This window comes from Cetorhinus maximus, unplaced genomic scaffold, assembly GCF_964194155.1.
Source record: "Cetorhinus maximus unplaced genomic scaffold, sCetMax3.hap1.1 HAP1_SCAFFOLD_392, whole genome shotgun sequence".
Classification (NCBI taxonomy): Eukaryota; Metazoa; Chordata; class Chondrichthyes; order Lamniformes; family Cetorhinidae; genus Cetorhinus; species Cetorhinus maximus.
This window is the reverse complement of record NW_027596338.1, coordinates 12574-28916: the sequence shown is the minus strand read 5'-3', so window position 1 is coordinate 28916 and position 16343 is coordinate 12574. Positions and strand designations below refer to the sequence as shown.

The following is a 16343-nucleotide window of genomic DNA, read 5'->3' as shown; positions in this document are numbered from 1 at the left end:
CCTTAAATAAAAGCAATATACTGCGGATGCTGGAGATCTGAAAAAAAATCGGAAGGTGTTGGAAAAATTCAGCAGGTCTAACAGCATCTGTGGAAAGAGAAGCAGATTTAATGTTTCGACTGCAATGTGACTCTTCTTCAGAACTGAAGAGATGGAGAAATAGGATGGGTTTTCTGGCATTGAAAAGTGGGGAAGGTCAGGTACAACAAAGAGAAGGTCAGGAGGACGGGAGAGATTAAACAAAGATGTGATTGAACAAAAGGCAAAGGGAGTGGTCATGTTTGTAGTATAAAAAAAACAAAGCACGGTAAGTTTTAATGTCAGAGTACAGGAAAAATGGCTGTCCATTTCAGTTTCGAAGAAGGAGAGTAGACGGCAGAGTGGTATTGTTGCTAAACTAGTAATCCAGAGACCCAGGGCAATGCGCTGGATAATACCACCACATTGCGAATAAAAATCTGGAATTAAAAGTCGAATGATGACTACCCATCTGGTTCACAAATGTCCTTTAGTGAAATGGTAACTACATGTGACAGCAATGTGGTTAACTCTAAATGCCCTCTGAGCTAGGGCAACTGGGGATAGGACACCTACATCCCATGATTGAATAAAATAAAGAATCATATTGGAATCAAAACACTAACACTGTTCCTCTCTCCAGATGAGTTGCCAGACCTGCTGAGTTTTTGTGGTACTTGCTGTTTTATTTCAGCTCAAAACACTGGTCAATCAATCTTCCCAGAGTCTGGGAGATCATTTCCTATTCACCTGCTGCATTACTACAGCAGATATGCATCGTTTTGACAGTACCAGCCGGGCTGTGGAATTACTTGGATAGATCGTCCAAAAAGTCAGCACAGGCATGATGGGCTGAATAGTTTCCACCTGTGCTGTATCATTATATCAAAGAGTGAATATTCAGTAACATAAGATAGAGAGAGAAAGAGAGGAACCAGTGACTGTGGGATTGAACCCAGCCAGGGTCAGCACCTGCATGGGAGGAGAGAGAGGGGAACCATTGGAAAAAGCTTTAAAAACTCAGTGTATTCCGAATGGAGCAAAGATTTAAATCACGTTGGGAGATGGAACCTAGCAGCACACAAATTCACAAACATTTACGTGTCTTTTTTTAAAATTAATTTATCCCAATTGGTTAACAGAAAGATTTTCTATTTTGTATTTCGAGTGTCAATGGCGCTGCTGTTACCCAACATTCCGTGCGGATGTGAATGTGCTCTAGTCACTGTACAGGAGCCCAGTGCGCAGGCGCCGTGCTGATCAGTTGGGAGCATGCGCAATGTCACTTTGATCGGAGCCCAGTGAGTGCGGGAGAGGCTTTTGGAAATGGGTGAGGGAGAAATTTAGCCGGGAGGTGAGGGGAGGGAAAGGAGGCTTCATAAACACCCGATGTAGGCCGCAAGCCCAGAATCAGACTGTGCAGGAATGGGAATGGCGTTTGCAGCTCCGGGGAACAGACCCTGGTTAAAAACAAAAAAACGGCGGATGCTGGAAATGCAAAACCGAAACAGAAACAGAAACACCTGCAAAAACTCAGCAGGTCCGGCAGCATCGGCGGAGAAGAGGATGTTCTGTTGAAGGGTCATGAGGACTCGAAACGTCAACTTTGTTCTTCTCCGCCGATGCTGCCAGACCTGCTGAGTTTTTCCAGGTGTTTCTATTTCTGTTAACAGACCCTGGTTAACGGCCGCCATCTTCCGAAGGGGCAATTTGCTGCAGGGCGCATGCGTGGTCTTCCCAAGCGCCGGAATAAGAACATCAGGAGACCATTCAGCCCATCGAGCCTGTTCTGCCATTCAATAAGGTCATAGCTGGTCTGCTTGTGGCCTTAACTCTACTATCCTGTCTGCGCCCCCTCCCTCCCCCCCAACCCCCCCCCCCCCCCACCACCCCCAACATAACGCTTGTGTCCCTTGTAGATCAAAAATCTGCTTAACTCAACCTTGAATATATTCAATGACCCAGACTCCACTGCTCTCTGGAGAAATGAATTCCACAGACTCATGACCCTCTGAGATAAGAAATTTCCCCTCCTCTGTGTAAAATGAGAGACCCCCTTATTTGTAAACTGTGCCCCCTACCCTTGTTCTAGATTCCCCCATGAGAGGAAACACCCTCTCAGCATCTGTCAAGAGCCCTCAGAATCTAACATGTTTCAATAAGATCACATCTCATTCTTATAAATTCCCATGAGTATAGTCCCAACCTGCTCAACCTTTCCTCATAAGACAACCCCCCTCATTCCAGGAATTGGCCTAGTAAACCTTCTCTGACCTGCTTCCAATGGAAATTGTCACTGCTTAAGTAATCCTAGGCCAGGAGGAGGGAATGTTGTGAATTTCTATCCTGGACAAACAGTGATGAATTTTGGAAACTCCTTTTACAGAGGGTTAGAAGGGGAGGATCAACACACAGGAAACTCAAACCAAGATAAACGTTTGTCTCCTCTGAATTTCAAACCTGGACTGACACATATGACTTTTGTAATATCCTTTTACAGGTGCTTTCACTGCTTGTAATATCTTTCCAGCTGCAGGCTCTGGCAGAAGATTTTAAATTTGAAAACAGTGAAATTGTTTCAGAGGTGAGTATTATTGAACATTCATCTACAATTTAGAGCTTTTAGTGCTGTGCTCTGGTTTCCATAGCTTTGGGGCTGGTGTGGCTTCTTTACTGTGGATCTGAATCTATGTCCATCCATTGCTCTGTTTCACCTCTGCCTCCCTGATCACCTCTCTTCCATTGTCTAACCGGATTGTCGAACAATGGGTGTATTTTAACCATGTTTGGTATTTCCCTGTTATTTCTGCCAGCTGTGTCTAAATGAGGTGTCCCCTGCTGCCTGTCTCCCGTCTATACACCGCTGATTTACCAGCTTTATCTTCCCGTGATCAGGAATTGTTTTTCCTGCACTAGAGATCATTCTCTTCTGCTTCTGAGCTTAGATTGACCATAAAATTCTGCTGAATTTTTATTCCCTGTAATTGATTCTGCACATCCTGAAATGTTAACTCTCATTCTTTTTCTACAGTTACTGTCTGACCTGGAGCATTTCCAGCATTTGCTCTTTTTCTTTCAGATTTACAGCAAACGCAGTATTTTGCATTTGTTTTATTGCAGCTGTTGCTCACAGAACTGAGTCTAGAAACAGAGATGGACCATTTAATAACTGATTTGTAATGGGCTGCGTGTTGGTTGCAGAAGTTGGTCCCTGGCCTCCAGTGTTGGTCCTTTTTCATTGAATCTGAGGATCATTGAGTGATTGCAATTCAGAAGGTGACATTTCACCGTCATGCTCGTGCTGGCTCTCCAGAACAGCAAATCAGCTGGTCCCACTCCCCTGTCCTTTCCTCATAGCCCAGCAATTTATCCAATTCCCTTTTGGAAGCCTTTGTTGCATCAGTTTGAGCTGGAGTGGAGATGGAGGAGAAGCTGCTGGGTTTAACCCTGAGGACTATGGAACCCAGTCAGGCCCAGAAATTTCCAATGTGAAATTGTCAAGGGAGGTAGATTCTAGGGGGGATCAGGTTGCTAAACGGACACTGTCCAGACAATGTAAAAGAATATTGTTTAAAGAACAATTATTTTTGTAGGTGTTTTTAATGTATTTTACATATCCATATTTACATACAAGTTTTTAAAATTTATTCTTGGGATTTGGGTGTCATTAACAAGACCTGTAGCATATATTGCCAATCCCCAGTTACCTGTGGAGAAGATGATGTTTGACCTTCTTGAACAGCTGCAGTCCATGTGGTGAAGGTGCTCCCACAATGCTGTTAGATAAGGAATTACAGGATTTTCACCCAGTGATGATGTCAGAACAGTGATATATGTCCAAGTCAATGACACTTAATTTGTTTTTATATAACACCTTAATGTAATAAAACGTTCCAAAGCATTTCTGAGGAATGTTACAAAACAACATTTGACAATGAGCCACATAAGGAGATATTAGGGCAGGTGACCAAAAGGTTGGGCAAAGGCGTAGGTTTTAAGGAATATCTTGAGGAGGAAAGTGAGGTAGAGAGCTTCAGGGATGATATTCCACAGTTTATGGCCTTGGGAAACTGAAGGTGCAGCCAATTAATAGTGGAACAGTTAAAATCAGGAATGCTGAGGAATTAGATGAGCACAAAGATCTCAGAGGGTTGTGAGGCTGGAGGAGATTACAGAGGTAGGGCGGGGCCATGGATATAATTGAAAATAAGGATGGGAAGTTTAAAATTTAGATGCTTCTTGAACAGAAACCTTTGTATGTCAGCGAGCACAGGGGTGATGGGTGAACAAGACTTGGTGTGAGTAAGCACACGGGCAGCAGAGTTTTGGATGACCTCCGGATGGAGGGAGGTGGTTTAATATGGGAGGCCGGCTGGGAGTGTGTTAGGATTGTTAAGTCTAGAGGTAACAAAGGAATGATGAGGGTTTCAGCAGCAGATGAGCAGAGTCGGGTGATGTTACTGAGGTGGAAGTAGGCGATCTTGGTGATGATGGGGATATCTGGCCATAAACTCTTCTTGGAGTCAAATATTATTCTGACGTTGTGAAGAGTCTGCTCCAACCTCACCCAGTTGCCAGGGAGAGGGATGGAGTCGGTGGCCAGGGAGTGGAGTTTGTTGTGGGACTGAAGACAATGGCTTCAGTCTTCTCAATATTTAAATGAAGGAAATTTGTGCTCATCCAGTTCTGGATGTCAGACAAGTCAGGACAGTGTGTGACTTGGAGGTGATACTGTTCCCAGAGACCTGCTATCCTGATCCTTCTCGGTGGTAGAGTGTCAGGATTTGGGAGATTATGTCAAAGTTCTGGTTGAGTTGAAGATATATAAAATCCCTCTTCCTTGCCTCATCCCCCCCACTTCTCCCACATCCCCACCTCTCTCTGTCCCCTCCCATAGAGAACAGATTGTTGTGTAGGCCCAGAAAGGTTCCCTTCCCTGAAGGACATGAGTGAACCAGTTGGGTTTTTATGACAGTCCAGCAGCTTTCACATTCACTTTTTCCTAGTCCTGGCCTCACAAATTAACAGATTCATTCAGCTCAATTTCACAACCTGCCTTTGTGTTTTTGTGGGTTCTCTCTCACTCCCTTTTTTCTGTTTTCAATCAATTTCACAGGGTATTAGAAGGGGAGGATTCACTGTCGGGAAACTCAATCATCACATCAGGATCTGATGAAGTTGCCTAATTTATCATAACCTGAATACCATCGGATTTTGATCATGGAAGGAAAAAGCACCGTTCACAGTGGAGAGAAACCGTACACGTGTTCTGTCTGTGGACGAGGCTTCAGTCGATCATTTGACCTGTTGAAACACAAGTGCAGCCACACTGGGGAGAAACCGTGGAAACGTGGGGAGTGTGAGGAGGGATTCAGATTCCCGTCTGAGCTGGAAACTCATCAACACAGTCACACTGGGGAGAAGCCATTCACCTGCTCCGTGTGTGCCAAAGGATTCCGTTGGTCATCCCACCTCCTGAGACACCAGCGAATTCACACTGGGGAGAAACCTTTTAATTGTCCAGAGTGTGGGAAATGCTTTAAAAGTTCCAGTGAACTGATGCTCCATCAACGTGTTCACACTGACGAGAGACCGTTCAGGTGCTCTCATTGCGAGACGGGGTTCAGACAATCATCTCAGCTCACTGTACACCAGCGGATTCACACTGGGGAGAGGCCATTTACTTGCACTGAATGTGGGAAGGTATTCACTCGGTTAACCAACCTCCTGATACACGAGCGAGTTCACACTGGAGAGAGACCATTCACCTGCCCCGAGTGTGGGAAGGGTTTCACTACCTCATCCAACCTGCTGATACATCAGCGCATTCACACTGGAGAGAGGCCATTCACCTGCACTGAGTGTGGGAAAGGATTCATTCAGTCATCCAAACTGCTGATACATCAGCGCACTCACACTGAGGAGAGGCCATTCACCTGTTCTGTGTGTGGGAAGGGATTCACTACCTTAACCAACCTGCTGACACACCAGCGAGTTCACACTGGGTCGAGGCCATTCACCTGCTGAGTGCGGGCAGGGATTCACTATCTCATCCCACCTGCTGATACACCAGAGAGTTCACACTGAGGAGAAGCCATTTCACCTGCTTTGTGTGTAATAAGAGATTTGCTCGCTCATCTCACCTGGTGAGACACCAGCGAGTTCATGAATAACTACAGTGATGGATTTTGCTGTTAATCACATCCAGGACTGAACCATGTTCAATGGGGTATTTTTCTGCTGATGTTAATAAACTCCAGTCCAGTTATCGTGGTTAATGTTGTGGATAAAAGTCAAATAAATCAGCTTTGTGTTAAACCTACAGTATGTCAAGCCTTTTTAATATCTCTAACACAAGTTAGTTCCTTTTGAAGTGCTCTCCCTCTCCCCTGTCTCCTCCATCCTCACCCCCAACAACAAGTGTGAGGATCTCATGGAGCTTCTTTGTCACTAAGATTGAGACAATCCGATCAGCTGCCTCTGCTGCTTCCCTCTCTTCCACTACCCCACTGGGATTTCCTCCTTGTCCGCCTCTTTCTCCATCCAGCCTCCATACACACCAGCAAGTTCATACCCCAGAGAGAGGCTTTAAATGCTTAGATCAAGGTTTAAAAACCTACATTCACTGATGATGCTCCAGAACATTCACTCTGGTTCCGCTCCATTCATCTGCTCTCACTACGGGAAGAGGTTCAGGCGATTGTCCATCCTGCAGCAACACCAGCGAGTTCACACCAGGAAGAGGTCATTCACCTGCTCCATGTGGGGAAGGATTCCCTCATTCATTCAACCTGTTGACAAACCAGTGAGTTCACACTGGGACGATCTTTTCAATCTCTGGATTGTAGGAAGTGCTATGGAAATCCTGTGGAGCTCACGTACCAACAACGTGTTCACACTGACAAGATCATTCAGGTGCTCTCACTGGGACCGGGTACTGTTGATCATGTGAACTCAAGTGTCCAGCAGCGCACTCGCACTGAGGCGACACCGTTCACCTATTCCATGTGTGGGAAGAGATTCACTCAGTCATCCCACCTTAAAACACATAAACTTGTTCACACTGATAAGAAACCTTTTCTAAATTGTGTGAACAGAGATTTAATAGCAAAGTGGACCTGCTGACACACAAACACATTCACACTGGTGACAGGCGGTTCACCTGCTCCATGCGTGGGAAGAGATTCACTCGGTCATCTCACCTACTGACACCAGTCAGTTTACAAGTGACTGCAGGGGTTGGATTCTGCTGTTCTTGCAGCTGTTAATCACATCCAGGACTGGACCATGTTCATCTTGAGAGCTGGAGTTTGCTTCTGATGATGTTCATTATCCCTCTAACTGGGCTGGAGTTTAACATTTGGATAAATGTCAAATAAATCAGCTTTGTTTTGAACATATTGTTGTAGATTTTTGTCTTTCCCACCTGAGTGTTTAACATCACCTGGCTGGAGCTCAGAAAGGACAATCTGGGGGAGGGTCATACGGCAGGAACAGAACTTCAGCCTGGACACAGTCCTTCAGGGTCACACTGAGAGGGACAAATGGCACTTCTGTCTTTCTCATCTCTTCACTGACACTGAAGAGATTTTGTGTGGGTTAATCCTGAAGTGTGGAAGAAATCTGTGTCAGCTGCTTTTTTCCATGGTTCAGATGGGACAAAAGGCTCCTTTACAATTGTGTTTAGAATCAGGAAGAACAACAGTGAAATAAAGCAAAATACTGTGGATGTCTAAAATAAAAACAGAAAATGCTGGAAAATCTCAGCAGGTCTGGCAGGATCTGTGGAGACAGAAACAGAGTTCATGTTTTGGAACCGAAGAAGAGCCATATTGGGCTTAAAACGTTAACTCTGTTTTTCTCTCTGCAGATGCTGCCAGACCTGCTGAGATTTTGCAGCAATTTCTGTTTTTCAACGGTGAATGCTGGAAATGTGCTGTCAAATCAGAGATTGGTGTAAAACTGTGATGTGTTCTTGTCTTGAAAGAGAAATGGCAGGTTTAAGTTTCCAGCCTGAAAATGACTGTGGTAATTATACGACAGCTACCATTTCAGGACAATGTTAATTTATTTGAAAGACATTTGTTAAAATCTGCATTGAAAGAGCAGATAGTGGAGTTCACAGGAGCCTGTTAACTGCTGGGACAATTATACCACAGACATTTGATCTCCAGATAAAGAAGGATCTGCACCGTGTTTCCAGGAATTCCCTGTTTTATTGATGTGCGTGTGTTAGACACCAGGATAACTATAAATAGACAACTCAGGATATCCATGGTGGTGCAATCCCAACAGTTACTCTGGGATCACTCCCGCTGTGGAACTCCACCACTGACCCTGCTGAAGGTTGTAGGCTCGGGGAGTGGGGCCTCCAGGATTGGACTGTCAGAAAGGTGGGTTTCAGTATCCTGACTAATACATGGTGAAAAACCAAGGAATCCTTACTGAGGAGCTGTGTGGGGTTTTACCTGTCAGTGTAGGTCTAGGGGTGAATGATTCCCGACTCCCTGAACTGTCTGACATTGAACCCAGTTTAGAACAAGATGGATTCAGTGTCCAGGAGAATAGGGACAAATATCACCCACAATTGAGGGAGACACAAGCAGCTGTTGGAGAAGTGAAGCAATCTTTGGAAAGGAAGGTGGTGAACCAATATAGGAATAATAGTGACAACTTTTCCAGCTCCATCAGGAGTGAGAAGATAGTTAAAGATGGTTTTGAAAGTCAGCTCAGGACAGATTGAAACAGATTGCCAGGATATAACAGAGCTGTTAAATGACTATTTCACATCAGTCTGCACTCCTGTGGATGATGTTCAGATTCCAGCTGTGGGATGTGCTGTTGACAGTAACATCATCAATATTAAAGTAGAAAGTGATTGTCATCCTGGATAAAATAGGAAATCTCAAACTAGATGGTGCTCCAGGTCCAGATGATACCCACCCAAGGCAGCTTAAAGAGATGGGATGGCTGCTCTTTGAGCCCCTTGGCCGAATCTTCAACAGCTCAACAGAGTTGGGGATTGTTCCCTGAGATTGGAAGGCAGCTCACTTAGTTCCCACTTTCTGAATTGGAGACAAAGCAGAGCCAGGCCCATCAGTGTGATGTCGATCACAGGGAAGATGCTTGAAGGGATCCTAAGAGATGCTGTTTCTGATCACTGGGGAAGAGAAGGAGCCATTAGAGATCCTCAACACGGCTTCTGGAAAATGAGGTCGCAATTTACAAACCTGTTTGTGTTTTGTGGAGAAGTTGTTGTGTTTGTGGATGAGGAGAATCAGGTTGACATTGTCTATCTCTGGGTGTAATCCAACAACAACACCTTGTATTTACACAGAGGGTTGTGGAGCTGGAGGAAGTTACAGAGTCTCAGGAGTGTCAAACTCATTTTCCATGGTGGCTCTGATCTGATATCCTGGCACTGGGTGAGGGTCACATTCAGCAGAAGTTATTAAAATGGAACTATATACAGATAAGCTACATCAGTATTTTCTGACATTTCCATTTATTTACTGCTCCTGCTGCTCCCAACATCTGACACCTCTTAGCTTCAACCATCACATCAACACTTGGAGCAAATGACTGGGCTGAGGCCTGTCTCGGATAAAAACACGAGGACCACTTGTCATCACAGAAATTTACAGCACAGAGGAGGCCATTGAGCCCATCATGCATGTGCTGGCCGAAAATTAGTTATCCAGTCTAATCCCACTTTCCAGCTCTTGTAGCCCTGGAGGTTACAGCACCTCCAGCTGTATATTGGAGTGTTTCTTAAATGTGATGAGAGTTTCTGCCTCTACCACCCTTTCAGACAGTGAGTTCCAGATCCCCAACCACCCTCTGGGTGAAAACATTACTCAACTCCTCTCTAATCCTCCATCAATTAGTTTAAATCTTTGCCCCTTGGTTATTGATCTCTCTGTTAATGAAATAGGTCCTGTCCGCTCTATCTGGGCCCCTCATAATTTTATATATCTCAATTAAATCTCCCCTCAGCCACCTCTGTTCCACAGAAAACAATCCCAGTCTATCAGATCTTTCCTCACAGTTAAAGTTCCCCAATCTGGGCAACATCCAGATAAATCTCTTCTGTACCCTCTCCAGTGCAATCACATCCTTCCTGTAATGTGGTGACCTGTACTCAGTACTCTAGCTGTGGTCGAACTAGTGTTCTTTATGGTTCTAGAATAACTACGCTCTCACCTTCCGTTGACTTCAATGTAATAGAAACTGACAGTTGGAACCTGTCAACATTTGAAAGATATTTACAAATGATTCGAGGGTTTCTTACAGATGGGATCTTTCTCTGTTCTGTCCACTCGAGGTGTTAGATAAGACGTTCTCCTGGGAATATCGAGCTGGAATATTGGGCCGTGATGTGTTTCCTTGTTCATCTTGTTGACTCTAACTGTTGAATCTTGTGATAATCAAACTCACAACAATAGATTGTCTTTTCCTGACTTTATTAACAACACTGCAATCATACAGACAGAGTATCGTTCCCTGATCCGGGGAACACGGGTAATGTTGGGGTAGACGCCTCGTTGTTCGAGTATGTCCAAGCTGTCAATGATTGCATCGTTTTCTGTGGCTCCTCTCATGACTGAAGAGTCTGATGTGGGATTGCCATGGACGCCCACAGAACTGGCAGTTCATGTTGTCGTTGTTGGTACCGGGGGAACTTCTGCAGCTGCTCCGGATGTTGTGAGTCTGGAGTAGATGGTCCTTGAAACATGCTGAACCAAATTTCAGTGTTTGCCTCCACATGGCCGGTCGGCTGCAGTGTTTTCCCCAGAGAGGTGGTCTGCAATGCACAAGTTTGTAAGGCTCTTTTTTAAGGGTGTCCTTGTACCGTTTGTACTGACCACCTTGATGTTGTTTACCCTGAGGCAGTTCCCCATTGACGATCTGCTTGGGGATTCTGTCATCATCCATGTGGGGGACATGGCCTGGCCATCCAAGTGGAATTTTCTGGAGGGTGGTCTCTGTGCTGTTGAGCCCAGCACGATGGAGACCTCGTTGTTTTGTGATTTTGTCCTGCCATCGAATCCTCATGATGGACCTCAGGTGTCTTTGGTGGAAGCGTTCCAGAGCTTTGATGTGGCTCCGATAGCAGACCCAGGATTCTGCTCCATACAGCAGGGTGGTAAGGACAATGGCCTGGGAGAGTCTGAGTTTAGTCTTCAGGTTAATGCCATGCTGCTTCCAGACACAAACAGAAATAATACAGTGGATTCAGAGCTCGATTACATAGGATTACAGAGGATATAAGGCACAGAAACAGGCCATTCAGCCTAACCAGTCCATGCTGGTGTTTATGATCCACTCGAGCCTCCTCCCATCTTTCCTCATCTAAATCTATCACTGTAACCCTCTACTCCCTTCTCCCTCTTGTGCTTATCTCGTTTCCCCTTAAATACATCCATACTATACACTTCACCCACTCCCTGTGATAGTGAGTTCCACATTCTCACCACTCTCTGGGTGAAGAAGTTTCTTCTGAATTCCCTATTGGATTCTTGGTGACTATCTTATATTGATGGTCTCTCTTCCCCACAAGAGGAAGCATTCTCTCTGTATCCTCTCTATCAAAACCTTTCATCATTTTAAAGGCCTCGATTAGGTCACCTCTCAGACTCCTTTATCCAAGAGAGAAGAGACCCAGCCTGTCAATCCTTTCCTCATATGTAAACACACACATTTCTGGTATCATTCTTGTCAAACAGAGCATCCCTTCGGCTGTTCACAACAGGCAAAGTAATGACCATACTCAACCGGCCCAGGCTTGCAAATCTCAGAACAAAGTGTCCAACATGATAAGTGACTCTGCAATTGGACAGCACTTGCTAAACAAATCTGATTGTGCTACGAATGACACTGACAAACAATTTAAAATTATCAGTCATGCTCATGGTATAGCTCACTTACACATGCTAGAAACTCATGTATTCACACACAGGGTCCCATCCTTTGCAAACAGAAAGAGCATGTCCACACACTGCGCTTTTTCAACAAAACAAAAGCTTAGGGACAATCATTCCCCATGACCAATCAGAGTCGACCTGCCTGGTTTGAATTTCAACAAAAGCTTGGCAGTTAACTAATGCCTGGTGCATTTTCCATGGTAACACCTCTACCAATCAGAGTCCTCTTGCCAACCAATCAGCCCCTTTTCCCATGTAGTATAAATCTTGTTCCATTTACAATTGGTATTCTTACAAATCTGTCCTGATGAGTGCAGGATGAAAAACTTCAACATGATGTCTCTTTTTTCAGAAATGTTCAGCAAAATTTCACCAATAATGATCCTGGGTGTGTTATCCTTCCCTGGATGCTAAGGCTAGGAGAGACATAATAACATAAGAAATAGGAACAGGAGTTGACCATTCGGCCCCTTGAGCCCGTTCCACCATTCAATAAGATCATGGCTGATCTTCTTGTGTTTCAATCCTGATAACCTTTGATTCCCTTACCTAACAAGAATCTATTTACCTCTGCCTTAAAAATATTCAGTGAGCCCGCCTCCACCACCTTCTGAGGCAGAGTTCCAAAGTTGCACAACGCTCTGAGATAGAAAAAATTTTCATTTCTGTCCTAAAAGGGTGACCCTGATTTTAAAACAGTGCCCCCTAGTTCTGGACTCACCCACAAGAGGAAACAGCCTTTCGACGTCCACCTTGTCAAGGCCGTTCAGGATCTTGTATACTTCAATCAAATCACCCCTCACTCTTCTAAACTCCAGTGGAAACAAGCCCAGTCTGTCCAACCATTCATATGACAACCCACTCATTCCAGGTATCAATCCAGTAAACCTCCTTTGAACCGCCTCCAATGCATTTATATCCTTCCTTAAATAAGGAGACCAAAACTGTATACAGTATTCGAGGTCCTCACCAATGCCCTGTACAACTGAAGCGTGAAACCCTTACATTTATGTTCAATCCCTCTCGTAATAAAGAATCGCATTCCATTAGCCTTCTTAATTACTTGCTGTACCTGCATACTAACTTTTTGTGACTCATGTACTAGAATACCTAGATCCCTCTGCACCTCAGAATTATGCAGCCATTCTCCATTTAAGTAATACTCTGCTTTTTCATTCTCCATGCCAAAGTGAACTTCACATTTTCCCACGTTAAATTCCGTTTGCCAGATCTTTGTCCACTTTCTCAACCTACCTATATCCACCTGCAACCTCCTCATGCCCTCTTCACAACATACTTTCCTATCTATCTTTGTGTCCTCTGCAAATTTAGCCACCATGTCTTCACTCCCCTCATCTCAGTCATTGATGTAAATCGTAAAAAGTTGAGACACTCTGGGAGGTACGGGGAGCTGGGACTTGTCCATGAGAGTAACTGAAGGTATGAAAACTGAAATAATCTAGAGTTAGAAAGGAGAAAAGGTTCAGTTCTGGATGTGATTCTCAGCATCAACAACTGAATCCAACTTTTCTGGTAACATGTGAACTCGCTTATGTCTCAGCAGGTCGGATGACCGAGTAAATCTCTTCTCACACACGGAGCAGGTGAACGGCCTCTCCCCAGTGTGAATTCGTTGGTGTCTCAGCAGGTTGGATGAATTAGTGAATCCCTTCTCACACACAGAACAGGAGAACGGCCTCAACCCCATATGAATGCGGTGGTGTCTCAGCAGGTGGGTTGAACCAGTGAATCCCTTCCCACACACAGAGCAGGTGAACAGCTTCTCCCTCGTGTGAATGCGCTGGTGTCTCACCAGATAAGATGAACAAGTGAATCCCTTCCCACACACTGTGCAGGTGAACGGCCTCTCTCCAGTGTGACTGCGCTGGTGTCTCACCAGATGGGATGAATGAGCGAATCTCTTCCCACACGTGGAGCAGGTGAACGGCCTCACACCGGTGTGAACTCGCTCATGTACCTCAAGGTAGGACAAACGAGAGAAACTCTTGCCACACACGGAGCAGATGAACGGCCTCTCCCCAGTGTGAACCCACTGATGTGTCCGCAGGTTGGCTGACTGAGTGAATCTCTTCCCACACACGGAGCAGGTGAACGGTCTCTCTCCAGTATGAACTCGCTTGTGTATCAGAAGTTGGTTTGAACGAGTGAATCCCTTGCCACATATGGAGCAGGTGAATGGTCTCTCCCCGGTGTGAATCCGTTGGTGCATCAGAAGGCTGGATGACCGAATGAAACCCTTCCCACACACGGAGCAGATGAATGGTCTCTCCCCGGTGTGACCACGCTTATGTGTCAGAAGGTGGAAAGAATGAATGAATCTTTTTCCACACACAGAGCAGGGGAACGGCCTCTCCCCAGTGTGAATGCACTGGTGCCTCAGCAGATCAATGCTTCTTTTAAAGGTTTTCTCACATTCGGAGCATTTAAAAGGTCTCTCATCTGAGTGAACCAGTTGGTGCTTAGTGTAGCTTGAAAACTGAGTGAATGCCTTCCCACACTGGGAGCAGCTGAATGGCCTGTCCTTGGTGTGAACTCGCTGGTGCTCAGTGAGATGCACTGACTCACTGAACGACTCCCCACAGAGAGAGCAGCTGAATGGCCTCTCGTGAGTGTGAAGGAGCTGGTGCTCCGCGAGGCGGGAGGACAGCCTGAACCTCTTCCCACAGTGGGAGCAGCTGAACGGTCTCTCATCAGTGTGAACTCGCTGCTGTTGGACCAGTTCCTCAGAGGTTTCAAAGCTTTTCCCAGAGTCAGAGCACTGAAGAGGCTTCTCATCAATGTGATCGAGCTGGTGTGCCAGCAGGTTAGATGAACACATGAATTTCTTCCCACACGCAGAGCAGGTGAACAGCCTCTCACTATTTTGAGCTCGCTGTCGTGTCAGCATGTTTACCAGCTGTATCAATCCCTTCACAAAAGAGCAGGTGAACAGCCTCTCACCAGTTTCCAACTGAGACGGTCGATTAGATCCCTTCAGATATACAAATCTTCAGATCCCAATGACCCAGCTGACTCTGTCAGACGTGAGGTTTGATTTGATATTCCTGCCTGCAGATCCTCCTCTTCTATTACCCTGGAAAATAAGTTTACAAAGAATTACACTGTATACATTACACAAACAGGCCATTCGGTTGATCTAGTCTGTACTGGAGTTTCTACTCCACACGAATCTCCTCCCATTCTGCCAACATAATCTCAGCCTTTCAGCGGATCTTTCTAATCCCTTTTCTCTCATGTTCTCATCTAATTTCTTTTTGAAAGTCTCAGGTACTTTTCTCAGCCACTTATTGTAGTAGCGAGTTCCACATTTTAATTACTGCCTGAGGAAAGAAATATCTCCAATTTTCCTGTTGGATTTATTTGTAACTATTGTGTACACAAGACCTCCAGCACTGGACAGACCAACAAGTGGAAACATTCTGTCCGCATCAACCTGCCCATCCTAATGAGGATTTTAAATACCTAGATAAAAGCAAAATACTGCGGCTGCTGGAAATCTGAAACAAAAACAAAAATTGCTGGAAAAAAACTCAGTAGGTCTGACAGCAACTGTGGAGAGAAAGACAGAGTTAACGTTTCGAGTCCGTAAGACTCTCGAGTTCTGAAGAAGTCATACGGACTCAAAACGTTAACTCCGTCTTTCTCTCCATTGATGCTGTCAGACCTGCTGAGTTTTTCCAGCAATTTTTGTTTTTATTTTAACAACCTATATCAGAGGACACAAACATTCCTCTTGGTTTGAGTTTTCTGCGTATAAATCCTCCCCTGTAAAAGGAGTTTCCAAAACCCATCCCTGTCAGTCCAGGATAGAAATTCACAACAAAAACAGAAACCCTTCTGAAGGGTCATGAGGACTCGAAGCGTCGACTTTGCTCTTCTCCGCCGATGCTGCCGGACCTGCTGAGTTTTTCCAGGTATTTCTGTTTTTGTTTTGGATTTCCAGCATCCGCAGTTTTTTATTTTAATAGAAATACACAATATTCTCTCCTCCTGCTGACAGGGACAGGATGTCTGCGCATGCGTACTGCTGCACATTGACCCCGCTCAAGATGGCGGCCGTTAACTCCGCCATTTTACTGAGAACCGCGGCCCGCAGCTGCCCCCACGACCGTTCGCTGCGACCGCGGGGCCACTGCAATTTACTCGGGTGTCGAAGCCTCCAGTGGATCTTTATAACATCTCACTGCCCACTCCACCGCCTCCAATCCCCCCTCCATCTACCGGCTTCATTGACTCGCCTGCACTCGAAAATTATCAACTCCTTCGACCAGCTCTTGCTGCAGGAAGCAACTGCGCATGCTCCCCTAAACGCACCCACAATGCTCGACTCACACTTGGTATTGCGCCTGCGCAAGGCATTCCTGCACCGAGGATAGGGCA

General features: G+C 45.3%; 1 protein-coding gene and 1 pseudogene across 1 annotated transcript in view; one reads left to right on the top strand and one right to left on the bottom strand.

Annotated features, from left to right (window-relative positions):
• The window catches only part of LOC144673597 (uncharacterized), a 58368-nt gene extending 43375 nt beyond the window's left edge, over positions 1 to 14993 (bottom strand). Inside the window, exon 1 of the mRNA XM_078535346.1 lies at positions 13541 to 14993. Coding sequence (XP_078391472.1) covers positions 13541 to 14850 — 1310 coding nt within the window. The 5' untranslated portion in view covers positions 14851 to 14993. The remainder of the gene's footprint in view (positions 1 to 13540) is intronic.
• On the top strand, positions 3439 to 7143 carry LOC144673588 (uncharacterized; annotated as a pseudogene).
• Positions 14994 to 16343: the final 1350 nt, after the last annotated feature.